Source organism: Chiloscyllium plagiosum, unplaced genomic scaffold (genome assembly GCF_037043375.1).
Source record: "Chiloscyllium plagiosum isolate Xiang-an unplaced genomic scaffold, Cpla_swu_hap1 HiC_scaffold_15, whole genome shotgun sequence".
NCBI lineage: Eukaryota > Metazoa > Chordata > Chondrichthyes > Orectolobiformes > Hemiscylliidae > Chiloscyllium > Chiloscyllium plagiosum.
The window spans coordinates 16,860,111-16,881,059 of record NW_028270153.1 but is presented as its reverse complement, the minus strand read 5'-3'; the positions used below and the strand labels follow the sequence as shown (position 1 = coordinate 16,881,059).

Below are 20,949 nucleotides of genomic sequence, written 5' to 3'. Positions count from 1 at the left end.
CAGACACACACACAACTTTTTACTGCAACGTTTTCTCAGGTTCCACCTTTGCCCTGTACAGGACAATGTTGGAGAGATTATATGAGGAAGGGGGGTTCAGTTCTACATGCCTGTGTAGAACTCCAAGGAAAGTGTAGGGAGAGAGAGGGTGGGCGGTCAGTCATTTGGAGACGGTGCCTGTTTAATCATTGTAAACAAAAGATATGATCACTGTTGGAAACACCTCTTTGATGTAATGTTGCTATCGGAACCTCGTGATCACCTTCAGTTAATCCGATATTTGGATAATTGAAGTTCCTCTGTACATTCAAGGCTGATTTGGACATATTTTGGACTGACATAAGAGTTATGGAGGTGAGCAAGTAAGTGCTGTTAAGGCCATAATCAGATCAGCTGTGATTTTGTTGACTGACAGAGCAGTCTCGATGGATCAACTGGCCTACTGCAGCTCCTATTTCATATGAAATAAAAACACAAAGTTTTTAGAAAAAAATGGAGCAGAAGAAATCACCAGAATCTGGGAGCGTCTGTGGGGAGAAGTTAACGTTTCGAATCCAAAATGACAATCAGCCTGTTCCGCCATTCAGTAGGATAAAGGCTGATTAGAAACTTCACTCCTTTTTACCTACCCTACATACCACTGGTAATCAGAAATCTATCGGTCTCTAATCATACAATATGATGCTAACTCAGCAGCAACAGAGAAATAGGATTAGAGGTTGGGTGAAGTGGTGCAGCACCATCTACTGGCCAGTTTGACAGATTACTGTTTATACAAGAACACAAATTATAAAATATTCTTCAACGAACTATAAAACAATACAACACAGAGGAAGACAATTCAGTCCATCCTAGCTGTGCCGGAAATGTAGGAAGCTTGCGTTGTAAATGTTTGAAAATAAACATCCCTTGGCTATCATGATCACAGAGAGTAAGTTCTGTGGACGGAAAGGGCTGTAGACAAGACTGCAGCCCAGTTTTCCCAATCTCTCTTCACAGGACAGTCCCATCGGAAACAGTTTCTCTCTTCACCCTCAATGTCACCCTTAATGTCTTGAAAAAAATTGACCATGTTATCTCTTAAACTTCTAATTTTGGGATAAGTGCATTTAACGGGATTTAAACACAGAAGGCAGAAAGGAATAGAAGGTGATGCTGATTGGGATGAATAAGGCTGGACAGCAGTGTTTGTAGAACATGCACCAATTGGGCTGAATAGCCTGTATTTAGTTGTACATTCTAAATGTAATAGAGTGTAATCATTTCAGTGTAGAAGCTGGTTATGGCACCACATGCTGGGAGCAATTGACAATATATCATCAATATCATCAGTAACTTAGATATTGAGATGTATATCTCATCATCCCAAACTCCTAGATCTTATTTCCAGAAATATGAGCTTCTAGACTGTCATTGGCAAAGGTGCTGAATTAACTTTCAAAACTCCTTTGCCTTGCTCCAGGTTATTTCCTCAGTGGACAATGTTGGTACAGATATGGTGTGTAATAGGATTGAGTCAAAAATTAGAATTGATCAATGTACTCAATCTTTCTGATTAATGTCTGTGCACAGGAGAAGGATCTCACTACAATCATGCTGCAGCTTTTTTTAGTTATGTATATTACAGACATGTCTAGCCTGCCTGTGGTCTGTATTTATAATGTGGCTCCTCACTGCTTTTGCGTTACAGTGTACAGTCAAGGCGATGTATGATTATAAGGCACAGCGGGATGATGAGCTCTCCTTCTGCAAACACTCCATCATTCAGAATGTGGACAAACAAGAAGGAGGATGGTAAGTTCAAGACATATACATGGAAAACTTCATCTCAACTACATTAAGGCCTAGTAATTATCCTTCATCAAATTGAACCATTGGTTTGGATTTCCTTGAATATAGAAGGGTTAGGTGTAAAATGAATTTGGTATTTATGATGGTTAAAGGGGTTGATAAAGAGAAACTATTTCCTCCAGCAAAGCAATTTTGAATGAGGTGCTGGAATCTTAACATTGGAATTTGGCCTTTCCTGAGAAGAGTAAGGAAACGTGCCTTCCACAAACAGTAATGGATTTTTTAAAAATTCATTCACGGGATGTTGGTACCACTAGCTAGGCAGCATTTATTGCCCATCCCTAATTGCCCAGAAGGCAGTTAAGAGTCAACCACATTGCTGTGAGTCTGGAGTCACATGGAGGCCAGACCAGGGAAGGATGGCAATTTCCTTCCCTAAAGGACGTATTGAATCAGATGTATTTTTATAGAGTCATACAGCACGGAAACAGACCCTTCAGTCCAACTAGTCCATGCTGACCATAATCCCAAACTAAACTAGTCCCACCTGCCTGCGCTTGGCCCATATCCCTTCAAATGTTTCTTATTCATGTTCTTATCTACATGTCTTGTAAACAGTGTAACTGTATCCGCATCCACCACTTCCTCTGGAAGTTCATTCCACACACAAACAACTCTCTATGTAAAGAAAATGCCTGTCATGTTTTTTTAAAATCTTTCTCCTCTTACCTTAAAAATATGCCACCTAGTCTTGAAATTCCCCACCCTAGGGAAAAGATACCTGTTTTCACGTTATCTAAACCCCTCATGATTTTATAAACCTCTATGAGGTCACCCCTCAACCTCCAATGCTCCATTGAAAAAAGTCCCAGCCTATCCAGCCTGTCCTTAGAATTCAAACCATCCGTTCCCAGTAAGGTCCTGGTAAATCTTTTCTAAACCTTCTCCAGCTTAATAATATCCTTCCTATAACAGGGTGACCAGAACTGGACACAGTATTCCAGAAGAGGCCTCATCAGTGTCCCATACAACCTCAACATAACTTTCTGACAATCAGCAACACTTAATTCCAGATTATTTTTAGAATTGAATTCAATTCCACCACTTGCCATGGCAGGATTCAAACCCGGGTCCCCTGCATTAAAAGTCGCATGATAATACCACTAGGATATCACTTCCTGAAACTCTGGCCATTGAGATGGAACATTTCAAAACTGAGATCAATAGATTAGCTCTATATCTTGGTACAATTTCTTTTTCTTTTAGGTAATCATGGGTATGTTTAGGAAGGCTGATTCTGTTGAATCTCATTCCATGAACATTCCTTCAATGGCTTAGTTCCTTTCACCATCAGGAATGCTGGAAACGCTCAGGAGTTCAGGGGGTGTCTGTAAGGAGAGGAAGAGAGTTAATGTTTCAGGTCAATGATTTTTCATCACAAATCTCTTTAGTTAAGACAAAGGATCATCAACCTGAAACTTAACTCTGTTACTCCTTTCTAAATGTTTTCTCCATTTGTTTTAGATTTCCAGCAATTGCATGTTTAATTTTGTATTGTTTTATCCACATTTATTACTAAATTCTAATAAACTGCTGGTTTACATCTACATCTCTTCCCTTCAGTAACTTAAACAGCTGAGGTTTTTTTTGCTGATGTAGCACTTTCCTCCTTACATTAAGAATACCTCAATACCACTGCAAAGAATCCCTAATTAGAACCTTCCTCTCATAGCCCTGGGAATTCAAAGAGAACTCTTTTTTTTCTTTCTTTATTCATTAAAAGTCAAACTAAAGGGACAATGTTCTTCTAATTGCTACACGTACAATGCCAAACTCCAACTTCTCAGCTCCCCGCACCACCAGTGTCGCTTTAGGATAGACAGGCTCAAGGCTTCCCTCACCTCATTGCTCTTTATTCAACATTTCACTGGATGTGGGCAGCACTGGCAGGGGCCAGTAGTCATTGTGTTTTGATCCCAACTGATGGTAATCCTGGACAAGTCAGATGCCAGTGTGTAACCTTATTTGTTAGATAAAGAGCAGAATCCGAGTGACAAGGGCTATGGCAGAATCAGAAAAACAGTCCGCCGAGGCTCAGTTGATGTTAGGAGCAACCCGCTCCATCCTTTATGCTCTGCCAAGCGGTGAGTTGGGTTTCTCGCTCAACAGTGGCAAGTTGCAAATTAAGGAGGGTTATTGCTTATTAAACACCTTGTTAAAGGCTAACTCGCCTTATTGATATGCAGCTTACCAAATGCACTAAACAAACTAAACAATGAGAAATCTTAACATCAAAATGCAAACAGGTATCTGGTGACTCCAGCTCTTCACCCACTCTAGTGGGCCCCCCTCGGGAGGTGGTGAGGTGTCCCAAACAAGTGAAGAGGCTGCATACAGGCTTGGCAGGGTTAGTGGTGATGGGGTTTGGCACCAAGCAAAGGAAGATGTTGCAAGCAACAGAGTGATCGATTGACTTATTGCCCTGTGCACCAAAGGACAGTGAAAAGTTTTGTTTTCCGAGTGGTACAGGTAGATCAGAGTAACCAAGGATATACAGATCAAAAACACTTAAGAGGCATACAGGTTACATTACACAGGGTGTGCAACTAGACGAGATCAACGTTAGGAAGATCAGCATGATTTGAGGCTAATAACGGCCAGGCAGAAGCTGTTCTTGAACCTGTTGATGCGTGTGTTCAGGCTCCTGTATCTTTTGCCTGACAGAAGAGGTTGTAGGAGATCATTACTGGGGTGTGGTGGGTCTTTGATGATGATGGCAGCCTTTCTGCAGCAGCGAGCTGTGTAAATTGAGTCCATGGATGGGAGGTTGGTTTCCGTGATGGTCTGGGCTGTGCACATAACCTTCTGTAGCTACTTGCAGTCCTGGACAGAGCAGTTGCCGTACCAGGTCATTATGCACTCGGACAGTATGCTCCCAGTGGTGCATCTGTAGAAGTTGGTGAGGGTCCTTATGGACAGGCCAAATTTCCTGAGCCACCTGAGGGAGAAGAGGCATTGTTATGCCGCCTTGACCGAGGCATCTACATGGGAAGTCTAGGACAGATTGGCGGTTATTGTCACTCCAAGAAACTTGAGTGGTAGAGTATGATCCTTGATAGGAGTGCTTGCAATAGCAGGGACAGAGTGGGTGTGAGGTATTGGAGAGAAGAATTGGCACTTACGGTGATGCAGTGGAGAAGGTCACTGACATTCCTAAGGCACTGCTGGTCCGCTGTACTGCGGAGATGACACTGAGCTGGGTGGTGACCTCAGTCAGGCTGCTAAAATCATAGAACTATTACAGCGCAGGAGAGGCCATTCAGCCCATCTTGTCTGCCACAATTCTCTGAACATTTTAATTTAGTGCCAATATCCTTCCTTTTCACCATAATCCTGCATGTTGTTTCTATTTAGATAATCACCTCATGCCCTATTGAATGCTATCCGAGACTGTAAGATGTAAGAGCTGAAGTACGGCATTTGGCCCATCAGGTCTGCTCAGCCTTTCAGTGAGATCTTGGCTGGTCTGATAATTCTCAATTCCATTCCACTGCTTTTTCCCTCCAACCCTTGATTCCCTAACTGATTAAAATCTGTCAATCATAGCCTTGAATATACTTAACAACCCCATCTCTACAGCTGTCTGTGGCAAAGAGTTTGATGACCCTCTGAGAGAAGAAATTCCTCCTCATCGGTCTTAAATGTGCCGCCCTTAACTCTGAGGTTATGCCTCTGGACCTAGATTTACCTACAAAGGGACACAACCTCTCAGCATCTACTCTGTCAAATGCCGTAACGTCTTGTATGTGTCACTAATGCCACCTCTCAACCTTCTAACCTCCCAAGAGTACAGGCCCAACCTACTCTACCCCTTCTAAAGAAAAGCCCTCCGTACTCAGACTGAACCTGGTGAACCTTCTCTGGACTGACCCGAATGCCAGTTTATCTTTCCCCTTAGAAAAGGGAACTGAAGGTATGTTCTGACTAGTGCCTTGTATAATTTATCAAGACCTCCCTACTTTTGTATTTCATACTCCTTTGTAATAAAGACCAACAGTCCATTTACCTTCCCCATTACCCACTGAAGTATGCTTGCTTCGTGTGATTAATGCACAAGGACCCTCAAATCTGTCATTGCTACTGCTTCCTGCAGTCTTCCCACATTTTGATAATATTCAGCTCTTCTCTTCTTGCTACCAAAGTGCACAGCCTCACATTTTCCCGCATTATATTCCATCTGTCAAGCTTTTGCCCCCTGGCTCAGGCTTTCGTTTCTGGTGGCACAGCTTCCTCTGGTGGTCCTCTGGAAAGAGGACTTCTCTCCCTTGCGGCCTTCCCCACTCCCTCCCAGCAGGACCTCCAGGTCCCTGTCATAGAATCATAGTGCCGTCTTCCTCTTCCCAGACACCTTGTATTGACTTCCTTGACCAAGCAGGAAAACTTCGGAATGTCAGTTCTCGTCCACGGCACAATGGCATTTTAAAGATGGCACAGGGAAATGGGATGCCAGTCTTTTGGCAGTCATCAGTTGGAATGGTGATTTGTTTTGGGACCAAAGCATGGTAAGATGGGGCTGGAATAGGACATGAGGGATGCTGTAGGTAGTTTATAAGGTGTGTTTAGTAAGAGATGATGAGAAGTCCCACCAGACCTGGTCATGGGATTCACTCTAAAATGCGACACAATTCATACTTAGTCAATGATATTTGAGCCAGACCATATATACTTCTTACTCTTGGTAATGTGGTGTTTAGTCACTGAAGCATATCTACACAAGGCTGCAGAGACATTTTTGGGTTAGGCTAGGATATCTGCTCAACATGGATGAGTTGGACCGAAGGGCCTGTTTCCATGCTGTACATCTCTATGACTCTAAAACAGGATAGAAGTTTACTCCACAAAAGGAGAAAGTAACAAATAGAGCTATCTATCGGAGACAGTTAGAAAGTCCTTAACGCAAACATCAAACCAAAGTTTCAACCTGTATCCTGACACTATCAGTTTGTATCTGTTCCTAAATATCCCACTGCCTCCATATCTACGTGCCTCAATTTTACATCACTGCTATGATATGACTACTGTTGCCTCTGCTCTGTACAGTGATTGATGTCTTCCCAATGTATTTTTCAGGTGGAAAGGAGACTATGGAGGTAAACGACAGCTCTGGTTCCCTGCCAACTATGTCGAGGAGATAATGAGCCCAAGTACTGCAGAGCCAGAGAGATTGGTGAGACACTTTGATTTTGCTTGTCACAAGACCTGATCCCTCTTCCATTGACATTCAATGCTATTACCATTGCTGAATCTCACTATCAACATCTTGGTGCTACTATTTACTAGAAACTGAACAGGACCAGTCATATAAATACTGTGGCTACTAGAGCTGGTCAGAGGCTGTGAGTAACTCACTACCTTACTCCCCCATGCCTGTCCACCATCTACAAAGGCACAATACAAAAATGTGATGAGATATTCTCCACTTGCCTGTATGAGTGCAGCCCCTTTGTTTACCACCCCATCTGCTATCTTCAACCTCCAATCTTCAATACCAACACACAGTAGCAATTGGTGTGTAACATCTACAAGATGCACTGCAGCAACCCAGCAAGGCGCTTTCAACAATAGGTTTCAAACCAACAATTTCTACCACTTGGAAAAAGGGGGGCACCCACTTGGGAACGCCACCAGCTCCAAGCCACATGCCATCCTGTTTTTGGAAATATATTGCTGCTCTTTAACTGGCAAATCCTGGAACTCCCTTCATCAAATCACTGTGTACTTACACTCCAAGGATTGCAGCAGTTCAGGAAGGCAGCTCATCATCACTTTTTCAAGGGTAATTAAGGATATCTAATTTAGCTTGTTGCACACAAACCCCTTGACAGAACTTCTAAAAAGAGTAAAGCAGTAATAAATTGTCCCTTAAGTTCACACCTTTATATCCTGTGTGTTATGACTTTTAAAATTCTTGCAATTGCATGCAGGTAGAACACACACTCCATAGAAGGGAGGTCTTTGATTGATTTAGCACCGTGCACAACCTTAGGATGTCTCAAAGCACTCACAGCCAGTGAAGTACTTTGTAGCCACTGTTGTAACCTTGGGAACATGGCAACCACACAAGCAAGCTCACAAAAACAATTGCCAGACACTCCTTTACTTTTTTAGGGATGTTAATTGCATGATATAAATATTGGCCAGGACACATCAGCAAAGTGGCTTTTCACTTCTTTGTAAGTGTGGGTGATTTTGTTGAAATTCAAGACCTGCGTTCCCTTTCTTTCCACAGTGGTGCACATAAGGTACCTTTAAGGTGCCAAGTTGTGCTGGAGCTGTCAGGTTGTTGTGAAATTCAGAGAGAACATTGACCACTAAGGATTACCTTTCCCGCTGTTCTTCAAAGTATACCCCTGGGTCTTTTACATTTACCTGATCGGGGAGACGGTGCCCCAGTTTAACATCTCATCTGAAAGACAGCACTGTTGACAGTGCAGCAGTCCCTCAGTATTGTGCAGGAATGTCAAGTCAGATTGTTGTGCTCACGTCCCTGGTATCTGGCATAAGTCACCTTTTATTTACACATGAGAAGTCCTTGACTTTAGTATTGTCTCTTTCAGAGTCAGCTACCAGAGTGTCAGCAATTCTGACACTCCCCTTACTATATGTCAGAATTGAAAAAGATGATGCTGGAAAAGCATAGCAGGTCAGGCAGCGTCCGAGAAGCAGGAGAGTAGACATTTCTGGCATAAACCCTTCATCAGGAATGTGGAGGGGGAAGGGGTATGAAACATGAATGGGGAGCTAGGAGTGGGGCGGGGGGAGGTAGCTGGGAAGGTGATAGGTGGATGCAGGTGGGGGCGGTGATTGTGATAGGTCAGTGGAGAGGGTGGAGCAGATAGGTGGAAGGAAGATGGACAGGTAGGATAAGTCAAGAGGGCAGTGCCGAGTTGGAAGGTTGGATCTGGAATGAAGCGGGGGGGGAGGTGGGGAGATTTGGAAACTGGTGAAGTCAGTGTTGGTGCTGTGTGCTTGAAGGGTTCCAGGACAGAAGGTGAGGCATTCTTCCTCTAGGTGGCGGGTGGCTTAGATCTGGCGGTGGAGGAGGCCAAGGACCAGCACCTCCTTGGGAGAGTGGGGATGGGAGGTTGTTGAAATGGTCGGCCACAGGATATTAGGGTTGTTTAGTGCATGTGTCCCAAAGATGTTCCCTGAAACATGAGTTGGCGTCCCCTCTCCCCAATGTACAGGAGAACCACATCGAGAGCAAAGGACATGGTAGATGTGGTGGAAAATCTGCTGGATGTTAAAAGATCCTTTGGGGCCTTGAACGGAGGTAGGGGAGGGGGCGGAGGGGGTGGTGTGAGTGCAGGTTGTACGCTTTCTTTGATGGCAAATATGTCAGCCATAGCTCCCTGATTGGACCAGATTGACAGCCCCAATCAGGGAGCTCACATTCTATGAGATCCACCTGGCTGATCTCATCACAGCCACTGCAGAGGAGAGTGTGTGAAAATGGAAGAAACCAAGACATCCGTGTGATTATCTGGCATGGCAAAACTATGCCACTTGGAGACTGTTGTTATTTTACATGCTCACACATCCTTAAAACATTCTGCAGCGAGTAACTAAGCTCCTGTCTCCCCTATGCCTGTCCACCATGTACACGACACAAGTCAGGAATATGTTGGAATATACTCCACTTGCCTGGATGAGGACAGCTCCACAGAACTTAAGAAGCTTGACTGTGTCCAGTACAAAACATCCCGCTCATGCAGTGCCCCTACATAAGCGTTCACTCCTCCATCTCTCCACCACAAATACACAGTGGCAGCAGTGTACACCATCTACAAGATGTGCTGCAGCAACTGACCGAGTTTATCTTCAATACCCACAATTTCTAGCAACTCGAAGGACAAGTGCAGCAGCATCATAGGAGCGCCACCACTTGTAGTCCCTGTCCAAGTTACTCACTGTGATGCTTTGCAAATATATCACTGCTCTTTCAAGAGCATTGAGTCAAAAACCTGGAACTGCCTTTCTAACACATTATAGGTGTCCCTACACTCCAAGCAGTTTAAGAAGGCAGCTCACCACCACCTTCTCAAGTAAAATGTTAAAACAACAGGGTTGTTTTGGTGGGTGATTTTAACTTTTCCTGTATTGACTGGGGCTCGCTTAGTGCTATGGTTTGAATGAGGGACAGTCTGTTAGGTATGTCCAGGACAAAATTTTGAAACAATATGTAAATAGTCCAATTGGGGAGGGCCATACCAGACCTGGTATTGAGGAATGAGCCCAGCCAGTTAATCAAAGTTTCAGTGAGGGAGCATTTCGAGAACAGTGATCATAGATTAGATTACTTACAGTGTGGAAACAGGCCCTTCGGCCCAACAAGTCCACACCGACCCGCCGAAGCGCACCCGCCCAGACCCATTCCCCTACATTACCCCTGCACCTAATACTACGGGCAATTTAGCATGGCCAATTCACCTAACCTGCACATTTTTGGACTGTGGGAGGAAACCGGAGCACCCGGAGGAAACCCACGCAGACACGGGGAGAATGTGCAAACTCCACACAGTCAGTGGCCTGAGGTGGGAATTGAACCCGAGTCTCTGGCGCTGTGAGGCAGCAGTGCTAACCACTGTGCCACCGTGCTGCCCTAATTCTGTAAGTTTTAAGTTACTTATGCATAAGGACAAAAGTCATTTTCAGGTGAAAGTATTAATTTGGGGAAAGGCTAACTACCACAATATTGGGCAGGAACTGAGAAATGCAGATTGGAGGTGACTGTTTGAGAGTAAATCAATATCTGGCAAATGGGGATCTCTTAAAATCCAGTTGATTAGAACTCAGGACCAGTGTGTTCCTGTGAAAATGAAGAATAAGGATTGGAAGATTCAGGAATGTTGGATGTCAAGAGAAATTGAGAGTTTAGTCAAAAGTGAAAAGGAGTCATACATACCCTTTAGGAAATTGAAGACCAACCGAGCCCTTAAAGAATCCAAATATCACAGGAAAGAATTCGATCTAGGAATTAGGAGGGCTAAAAGGGGCGATGAAATGTTTTTTAAGGAAAAAACAGTATTAAGGAAAATCCCATAGTGTTTCACACATGTATAAGGAGGAAGAGGATAGCTAGAGAAAGGGTAAGTCCACTTAAGGACAAATGAGGGAATTTGTGCATGAAGAAAGAGGAGATGGGTGAGGTATTTAACAAATACTTTGCATCAGTATTCACAAAGGGGAAGGATGTGGTGGATGCTGAGTCAGGGGAGGAGTATGTTAATATTCTAGGACATGTCAATACAAAAAAAGCTGGTGTTAGGTGTTTGAAATTCATTAAATTAAATAAGTCCTCAGTAGCTGAGTTCTGAGGAAGGGTCACCGGACTGAAACATTAATTCTGATTTCTATTCACGGATGCTGCCAGACCTGCTGACCTTTTCCAGCAACTTCTGTTTTTGTTTCCCCGGTAGCCGATAGGATCTATCCCAGAAAACTGGGGGAGTCAGATGAGGAAATTGCTTGTACGACATCTTTGTATCCTGTTTAGTTACAGGAGCAATCCCAGAGGACCAGAAAATAGCCAATTTAGTTCCTTTGTTTAAAAGGGGCAATAGGGATAATCCGGGAAATTACAGGCCAGTAAGCCATAAGTTACTAACAGGGGAATTATTGGAGAAGTTTCTTAGGGATAGGATTTACTCACATTTGGTAAAATATGGACTTACTAGTGATAGGCAGCATGGTTTTGTGTGGGGAAGGTTATGTATCACAAATTTGTTTGAGTTTTTTCAGGAAGTGACAAAGATGATTGATGAGGTTAAAAACCACACAACACCAGGTTACAGTCCAACCGGTTTTTTGGAAGCACTAGCTTTCAGAGTGCTGCTCCTTCAGGTGGTTGTGAAGCAGGACCCTTCGACACAGAATTTCTAGCAAAGGATTATTGTGTCTTATGGTCTTGCTTCACAACCACCTGATGAAGGAGCAGTGCTCTGAAAGCTAGTGCTTCCAAATAAACCTGTTGGACTATAACCTGGTGTTGTATGATTTTTAACTTTGTCCACCCCAGTCCAACGCCAGCTCCTCCACAACATGATTGATGAGGGCAAGGCAGTAGATGTTGTCTATATGGACTTTAGCAGGGCCTTTCACAACTTCTCTCATGGGGGCTGACACAAAAGAGAAAGTCATGTGAGATCCGTGGTGAGCTGATAAGATTGGCACAGAACTGGCTTTGTCAGAGAAAAACAGAGAGTAATGTTTTTCAGATTGGAGATGGATGACCAATGGTGTTTTGCAGGAATCCATGCTGGAACCTTTGTTGTTTGTAATATATGTAGATTTGGAGGAGAAGCTAGGTGGCTTGATTAGTACGTTTGATGAGGACACAATAATTAAGGAAGCTACTTTCAGTAAGGAGGATTGCCAGAGAATACAGTAGAATATAGTTAAATTAGAGACTTGGACAGACAAATATCAGATAGAGATTAATCCTGATAAATGTATGGTGGTGCATTTTGGGAGGTCTAACGTAGGGGGAAAGAATACAGTAAATGCTAGAACCCTTAGTAGCATCAACATACAGAGAGGGATCTAAGGATGCAGGCCCATGGTTCCCTGAAAGTGGCAACATAAGTGGATAAGATGGTCAAGAAAGCAAATGGCATGCTTGCCTTCAGCAATAAGGGTATATAGTATAGAAATTGGCAGGTCATATTGCAGTTAGGTCACATTTGGAATACTGAGTACAGTTCTGGTTGCCACACTACCAAAAGGATATGGAGGCTTTGGAGAGGGTACAGATACAGTATTAGCTATGAAAAGAGATTGGAGAAACGTGGTTTGTTTTCACTTGAATGTTGAAGGGGCGATGTAATATAAGTTTACACAATTATGAGAGACATGGATAGACTGGATAGTCAGAGACTTTTCCCCAGGCTAGAAATAACAGTTACTAAGGGACATAGTTTACAGTGAGGGTTATAGTGAGAGGACAGGTAAGTGGAGCTGAGGCCATGAAAACATCAGCTTTTTTATTCATTCGAGGGATGAGGGCATCACTATCTCAGCCAGCATTTATTGCCCATCCCTAATTGCCCAGAGGACAGTTAAAGGTCAACCCCATTGTTACGAGTCTGGAGTCACATGTAGGCCAGACCAGCTAAGGATGGCACTGTCCTTCCTTGAAAGAATTAGTGAACCAGATGGGTTTTCCCCGACAATTGACAATGGATTCACGGTTACCATTAGATTCTTACTTTCAAATTTTACTGAGTTCAAATTACACCATCTACCATGGTAGAATTCGAACCTGGGTCCCCAGAACATTACCTGGGTCTTTATATTAAGAGTCCAGTGATAATACCACTAGGCCATTGTCTCCCTGCTGTGACCTTATTGAATGGCAGAGCAGGCTTGAAGGGTTAGATGGCCTACTCTTGCTCCTGGTTCGTACAGGTTTAAGTAAAAGGGGTAAGTATAAAGGAGATGGGAAAGGCAGGTTATTTTTACACAGATTCTGGATTAATGGTGCTGGAAGAGCACAGCAGTTCAGGCAGCATCCGAGGAGCAGTAAAATCGATGTTTTGGGCAAAAGCCCTTAATCAGGAATACAGGCAGAGAGCCTGAAGGGTGGAGAGATAAGTGAGAGGAGGGTGGGGGTGGGGAGAAAGTAGCAGAGTACAATAGGTTAGTGGGGGAGGGGAGGAAGATGATAGGTCGGGGGAGTGGAGGGTGGAGTGGATAGGTGGAAAAGAAGATAGGCAGGTAGGACAAGTCATGGGGACAGTGCTGAGCTGGAAGTTTGGAACTAGGGTTGGGTGGGGGAAGGGGAAATGAGCAAACTGTTGAAGTCCACATTGATGCCCTGGGGTTGAAGTGTTCCGAGGCGGAAGATGAGGCGTGCTTCCTCCAGGCGTCTGGTGGTGAGGGAGTGGCGGTATTTTTACAGAGTGCGCTGCTAGAGGAGGTGGTGGAGGCGAATACAATAGGAATGTTTAAGAGGTATCAAGACAGATATATGGCAAAAGGTTTTTAGTTTCGAAAGGCAACATGTGTCAGCACAGGCTTTGTGGGCCGAAGGGCCTGTTCTGTTATTTGTTCTTTCTTTGTTCTTCTCAAGGACAATTTAGAATGGGTAATCAAAACTGAGCCAGCTAGTGATGCCCATATCCCATGTATAAATAAAAAAAAAAGAAAATCAAGATTGGAAAATCGTTTCATGTGGGTAGGGTCTAAGTAGGGAATTTATTTCTTTTCTGAAGCTGTATTTTGATTCCCCAGGGATTTCTACAATGGGAGAAAAGGCATGTTTGGAGTCTTAAACTTTTACAGATCAGTTGACTGGCTTGGTACTTATTCTTCTTCTTATTCCCTCTGCTTTCAGCCCCTTAATGAAAACAGTCCTCTCGGGGATTTACTGGGAGGATCTCTGGATATACCTTCCTGTCAAATCGGTGAGTAGTTTGGTAAAGCCAGAACTAACCTGCTTCACTTAGTGCTACTAACTGTAACTGGGACCAAACTGAAGGTCCATTTTGCTGTTGTGAAGAGAAATGGCAATGTCCCCACAGTAAACGTCTCTAGCTCCATGAACATAATCAATCCTGCCTTAGAACCTGAGTGGAAATCAAGCACTTTCTTAGAGGAATTGGAGCCCATTTCAATATATAAGGCAAAAGAAGAAAGAATTGCAGTTATCGCGCCTGTCATAAACTTGGGGCATCCAAAAATGCTTTATAGTTGATTAAGTGCTTTTGAAGGAGAAAGTGAGGACTGCAGATGCTGGAGATCAGAGTGAAAATGTGTTGCTGGAAAAGCGCAGCAGGTCAGGCAGCATCCAAGGAGCAGGAGAATCGATGTTTCGGGCATGAGCCCTTCTTCAAGAATTCAGCATTCCTGAAGAAGGGCTTATGCCCGAAACGTCGATTCTCCTGCTCCTTGGATGCTGCCTGACCTGCTGCGTTTTTCCAGCAACACATTTTCAGCTAAGTGCTTTTGAAGTATGGTCACTTGTAATTTAGGCAACTTGGCAACAAATTTGCTCACAGCAAGCTCCCACAAGCAGCAGTGTGATATAGGTTAATAGATGAAATCCAGTACATATTCATTTCCAGTCAAATGAGTCATCCGACTAATAACTTAAACCCAAAAGACAGGCATTTCAGCGTGGTAGAGGATATGGCCTGACAGGACACAGTTACTGTTCATGAGCAGACCTGAACTATATGATTCCATAGAAGGTGGTAGAGATGTTCAACTGTCCTAAATATGGCAGTTGTGTGTGAGTGGCATTGGCAAACAGCCACCTCTTCAGCCTCTCGGTCAAATGGCTGCCTGACAATTTGAGGTAAAGGAATGGAGAATGAGCAGTGGCTAACCTCATGTCAAGAAGATTTGTGCTCCATTCACATTTGGAGCAGTGATTTTACAAACTTAAGAGTCTTTGGAACAAAAGAGAGCGTCAAAACTTAGTCATTCACTGTCTGCATTCAGCTTTGACTTTGGTTAAAATCACAAATGACATCCTGTATGACTGTGACACAAGTACAGAGGAACCTCGATTATCCAGCATTTGATTATCCGAATATCGGATTATCCGGCAAGATCACAGTATCCTGATGCTTGGCCAAACTATGTTATTCGGAATTCGACTATCCACAATTCAATTAACCGAATGAAATACTCCCCGCCCGTGTCCTTTGGGTTCCTCTGTAAACTGTCCCTCCTCGTCCTTCTCAACCCAACACACCATTCTCCTCCAGAATCGCCCAGTTGGATGGGACTCATCTTGCCTTGTTGCATCCTTTCATCTATTTAATCAGAGGCAGAGAATTACCACAAATGGCTTCTCCTCTTATTCCTACACCATTAACTCTGGTGTCTTGAAAGGATCTATCTTTGGCATCATCCATTTTCTCATTGACATCTGCCCCTCAGAGACATGATCTGAAAGCACAGCAGTTTCCACATGTACAATGACAATATCCAACTCTATCTCACCAGCACTTCTCTTGTCCCCTCTCCTGTCTCTAGATTAACAGATTGTTTATTTGATGTGCTGGCAATTCAATTTCAGCAGATTTGAAGATGTTGTCTTCACTTCCCACCACAAACTCTGCTCCCTATTCACTGGCACCATCACTCTGTCCATCTGAGGCTGAACCAACTGCTTGTATATTTGATCTTGAGGTGAGGTTTCAACCACAAATTTGCATTTTCTCTAAGACCTTTTCTGTAACATGAACTGACTTTGCTATCCATCTCAGCTCATATGTTGCAAGAGGGTCAGTGTGATTTCAGAAAATGTCGAACAACTATTGACATGGTGTTTATTGTTAGACAGCTCTAGAACAAGCTGATCATTTATGACTGAGATAAAGAAAATGTCTTCACTTATAGGACTGTTAAACCTTTGGAATTGAAAACATAAAGTGTTGTGGATACACTATCTTTAAATATAGCTACATTTTTCCAGTTTCTCGGCAAGTTATGATTTTAAGGCTGTGGAGAAGGAGAGGATTAGGCAAAATGGGAGGATATTTAATTGGGGAAGAGGAAACATGATGCGATTAGACATGAGTTAGGAAGCATAGACTGGGAGCAATTGTTCCATGGTAAAGGCACTATAGACATGTGGAGGCTGTTTAAGGAACAGTTGTTGCGAGTGATGAATAAATACGTCCCTATGAGACAGGCAAGAAGTGGTAAGATAAAGGAACCTTGGATGACGAGAGCGGTGGAGCTTCTCGTCAAAAGGAAGAAGGTAGCTTACATAAGGTGGAGGAAGCTAGGGTCAAGCTCAGCTCTAGAGGATTACAGGCAGGCGAGGAAGGAGCTCAAAAATGGTCTGAGGAGAGCCAGGAGGGGACACGGGAAAGGCTGGGCAGAACAGATTAGGGAGAACACAAAGGCTTTTTACATTTATGTGAGGAATAAGAGAATGGTTAAAGAAAGAGTAGGGCCGATTAGGGATAGCATTGAGAACTTGTGTGTGGAGTCTGAGGAGGTAGGGGAAGCCCTAAATGAGTTTTTTGCTTCTGTCTTTACGAAAGAAACAAACTTTGTAGTGAATGAAACCTTTGAAGAGCAGGTGTGCATGCTGGAATGGATAGAGATAGAGGAAGCTGATGCGCTGAAAATTTTGTCAAACATTAAGATTGACAAGTTGCCAGGCCCAGACCAGATTTGTCCTCGGCTGCTTTGGGAAATGAGAAATGCAATTGCTTCGCCACTTGCAAAGATCTTTGCATCCTCGCTCTCCACTGGAGTCGTACCTGAGGACTGGAGAGAGGCAAATGTAATTCCTCTCTTCAAGAAAGGAAATAGGGAAATCCCCAGCAATTACAGACCAGTAAGTCTCACGTCTGTCGTCTGCAAGGTGTTAGAAAGGATTCTGAGGGATAGGATTTATGACCATCTGGAAGAGCATGGCTTGATTAAATGCAGGCAACATGGCTTTGTGAAGGGCAGGTCATGCCTCACAAACCTTATCGAGTTCTTTGAGGATGTGACTAGAAACGTTGATGAGGGTCGAGCTGTGGATGTGGTGTATATGGACTTCAGCAAGGCATTTAATAAGGTTCCCCATGGTAGGCTTATTCAGAAGGTCAGGAGGAATGCGATACAGGGGAACTTAGCTGTCTGGATACAGAATTGGCTGGCCAACAGAAGACAGCGAAAGGTAGTAGAAGGAAAATATTCTGCTTGGAAGTCAATGGTGAGTTTTGTTCCACAGGGCTCTGTCCTTGGGCCTCTACTGTTTGTAATTTTTATTAATGACTTGGATGAGGGGATTGAAGGATGGGTCAGCAAGTTTGCAGACGACACAAAGGTTGGAGGTGTCGTTAACAGTATAGAGGGCTGTTGTAGGCTGCAGCGGGACATTGACAGGATGCAGAGATGGGCTGAGAGGTGGCAGATGGAGTTCAACCTTGATAAATGCGAGGTGATGCATTCTGGAAGGTCGACTTTGAAAGCTGAGTACAGGATTAAGGATAGGATTCTTGGCAGTGTGGAGGAACAGAGGGATCTTGGTGTGCAGGTACATAGATCCCTTAAAATGGCCACCCAAGTGGACAGGGTTGTTAAGAAAGCAAATGGTGTTTTGGCTTTCATTAACAGGGGGATTGAGTTTAAGAGTCGTGAGATCTTGTTGCAGCTCTATAAAACTTTGGTTAGACCGCACTTGGAATACTGCGTCCAGTTCTGGTCGCCCTATTAAAGGAAAGATGTGGATGCTTTGGAGAGGGTTCAGAGGAAGTTTACCAGGATGCTGCCTGGAATGGAGGGCTTATCTTACGAAGAGAGGTTGACTGAGCTCGGACTTTTTTCATTGGAGAAAAGGAGGAGGAGAGGGGACCTAATTGAAGTATACCAAGATAATGAGAGGCATAGATAGAGTCGATAGTCAGAGACTATTTCCCAGGGCAGAAATGGCTAACACGACGGGTCATACTTTTAAGCTGTTTGGAGGAAAGTATAGAGGGGATATCAGAGGCGGGTTCTTTACACAGAGAGTTGTGAGAGCATGGAATGCGTTGCCAGCAGCGGTTGAGGTCATTGGGGACATTTAAGAAACTGCTGGACATGCATATGGTCACAAAAATTTGAGGGTGCATACATGAGGATCAATGGTCTGCACAACATTGTGGACTGAAGGGCCTGTTCTGTGCTGTACTGTTCTATGTTCTATGTCTATGGGAAATTGGAGGGAGAATGCAGCTGGGACAGGAGATTGGCCATCATTCTGTTGAATAGCATGAGGAAAGCTTGAGCGACCTTATAATCTGCAAATACATTTACTTATTGTGGTCTTATGTTTTATTGCATTAGGTGCTATCTAAGTATAGGTAGTTATTGTTGTTGATTTTGCCAGAAGACCATTGTTTTGAAGATGCCACATTGATTGGAACCAAATGTATAAATCTAGACATAAAAGTCGACTTGGTATGACCGCATTTTACTGGCCCCAAAAATCACGTATTTGTCTATCCTCAATGGATAAGTTCATCCCCACTTTTCAGCCACAACATACCACATTAGCAGTTAGCCTCAATATTTCACCCCACTTCCAGCAGAGCCCCAGGGATCACAGCGTGGACACAGATTATGTTGTGAATATGCATTGGGGTTTATGACTCGCTCACAGAAAAAAGCAGACCTTACATGGCAAAGGACAAACACAATCAGCGACCACACACAGGCATGCCAACAGTTCAGTTTCAAACTCAATTTTTGAGACTGCAACAATCTCTCCAGAATCAGGGGTTAACATATTCACCAACATCTAAAGTGTTTCCTTGAATTGACAAATTGTTGTTGGGTAGTTGGAGTTGATTGTCTTTGGCCTACAGAACTGGAGCATAGCCATGCCATCAGATGAACAGCTCCAATATTTTATTCACCCTTCTTGTCTCATTTCAGCCGTTCATCCAGATGGAAAAGGCAGTCGTCCCTATGTTTTTAAAATAAATGTGAGCTCGTTCAACCGTGCTGGTGAGACAATGGACCTGGCAGCAGAAACACTGGAAGATCTGAACGATTGGGTGGCCAAGATCCGGGAAGCAGCACAGACGGCAGACGCCAGGGTAAATTCACACACTTAAAGAAAACAGCTTGGAATGAGTTTCTCTTATACTTCATTGTGGGGGGGTGGGCATGATGGCTCAGTGGTTAGCACTGCTGCCTCACAGCACCAGGGACCTGGGTTCGAATCCAGCCTCGGGCGACTGTCTGTGTGAGTGTTTGCACATTTGCACATTCTCCCCGTTTCTGCATGGGTTTCCTCTGGATGCTCCGGTTTCCTGCCACAGTCTAAAGATGTGCAGATTAGGTGAATTGGCCATGCTAAATTGCCCATCACGTTCAGGGATGTGTAGGTTAGGTGTATCATTCGGGGGAATGGGTCTGGTTGGGTTACTCTTCGGAGGGTCAGTGTGGACTTGTTGGGCCGAAGGGCCTGTTTCCACACTGTAGGCATTCTAATTAGAGGATTCATTGATACAACCTACATCCTTTTTAAAACATTTAGGAACTGAGATTTCACTCAATTGAATTTCATGTACAAAGGTAGATTTTTTTCCACACTGGGTTACTGTGATGTTTTCACTGACAGTAGATAGCATGTTTCTGTTACATTTTGGCTGCTGCCAGGAAAAATACCCTTGGTAACACAAATTCTCTGGAAAATTCTCAGAGAATTTGGCTACTTACACCAATGAGGAAAGATGTTCCTGTACCCTAGCAAGAATAGGTAGCCCCAGCACTCTACCCCAGAGAAAACGGAACATCCCAGAAACTAACCCCAGCAAGAACAAGTGTCAAAGAATCTGCACCCCAACAAGAACAGGTATCACAGAAACTGTACCCCTGTAAGAACAGGTATCACAGAAACTGTACCCCAACAAGAACAGGTATCACAGAAACTGTACCTCAACAAGAACAGGTATCACAGAAACTGTACCTCAACAAGAACAGGTATCACAGAAACTGTACCCCAACAAGAACAGGTATCACAGAAACTGTACCTCAACAAGAACAGGTATCACAGAAACTGTACCTCAACAAGAACAGGTATCACAGAAACTGTACCCCAACAAGAACAGGTATCACAGAAACTGTACCTCAACAAGAACAGGTATCACAGAAACTGTACCCCTGTAAGAACAGGTATCACAGAAACTGTACCCCAACAAGAACAGGTATCACAGAAACTGTACCCCAACAAGAACAGGTATCACAGAAACTGTACCTCAACAAGAACAGGTATCACAGAAACTGTGCCCCAACAAGAACAGGTATCACAGAAACTGTACCTCAACAAGAACAGGTATCACAGAAACTGTGCCCCAACAAGAACAGCTACCACAGAAACTGTACCTCAACAAGAACAGGTATCACAGAAAGTGAGGACTGCAGATGCTGGAGAGTCAGACTCGAAAAGTGTGGTACTGGAAAAGCACAGCAGGCCAGACATATTCCTGATGAAGGACTTATGCCTGAAACGTTGATTCGTCTGCTCCTCGGATGCTGCCTGATCTGTTGTGCTTTTCCAGCGCCACCACAGAAACTGTGCCCTAATTAGAACAAGTATCACAGAAACTGTGCGCCAGCAAGCATAGGTATCATAGAAAGTAAATGCCCGCAAGA

At 43.8% G+C, this 20,949-nt stretch overlaps 1 protein-coding gene across 1 annotated transcript in view; it reads left to right on the top strand.

Annotated features, from left to right (window-relative positions):
* plcg1 (phospholipase C, gamma 1) overlaps positions 1-20,949 on the top strand; it is a 119,293-nt gene that overhangs the window by 82,587 nt on the left and 15,757 nt on the right. The window contains exons 20-23 of the mRNA XM_043710716.2: positions 1,691-1,794; positions 6,922-7,018; positions 14,186-14,255; positions 19,225-19,388. Coding sequence (XP_043566651.1) covers positions 1,691-1,794; positions 6,922-7,018; positions 14,186-14,255; positions 19,225-19,388 — 435 coding nt within the window. The remainder of the gene's footprint in view (positions 1-1,690; positions 1,795-6,921; positions 7,019-14,185; positions 14,256-19,224; positions 19,389-20,949) is intronic.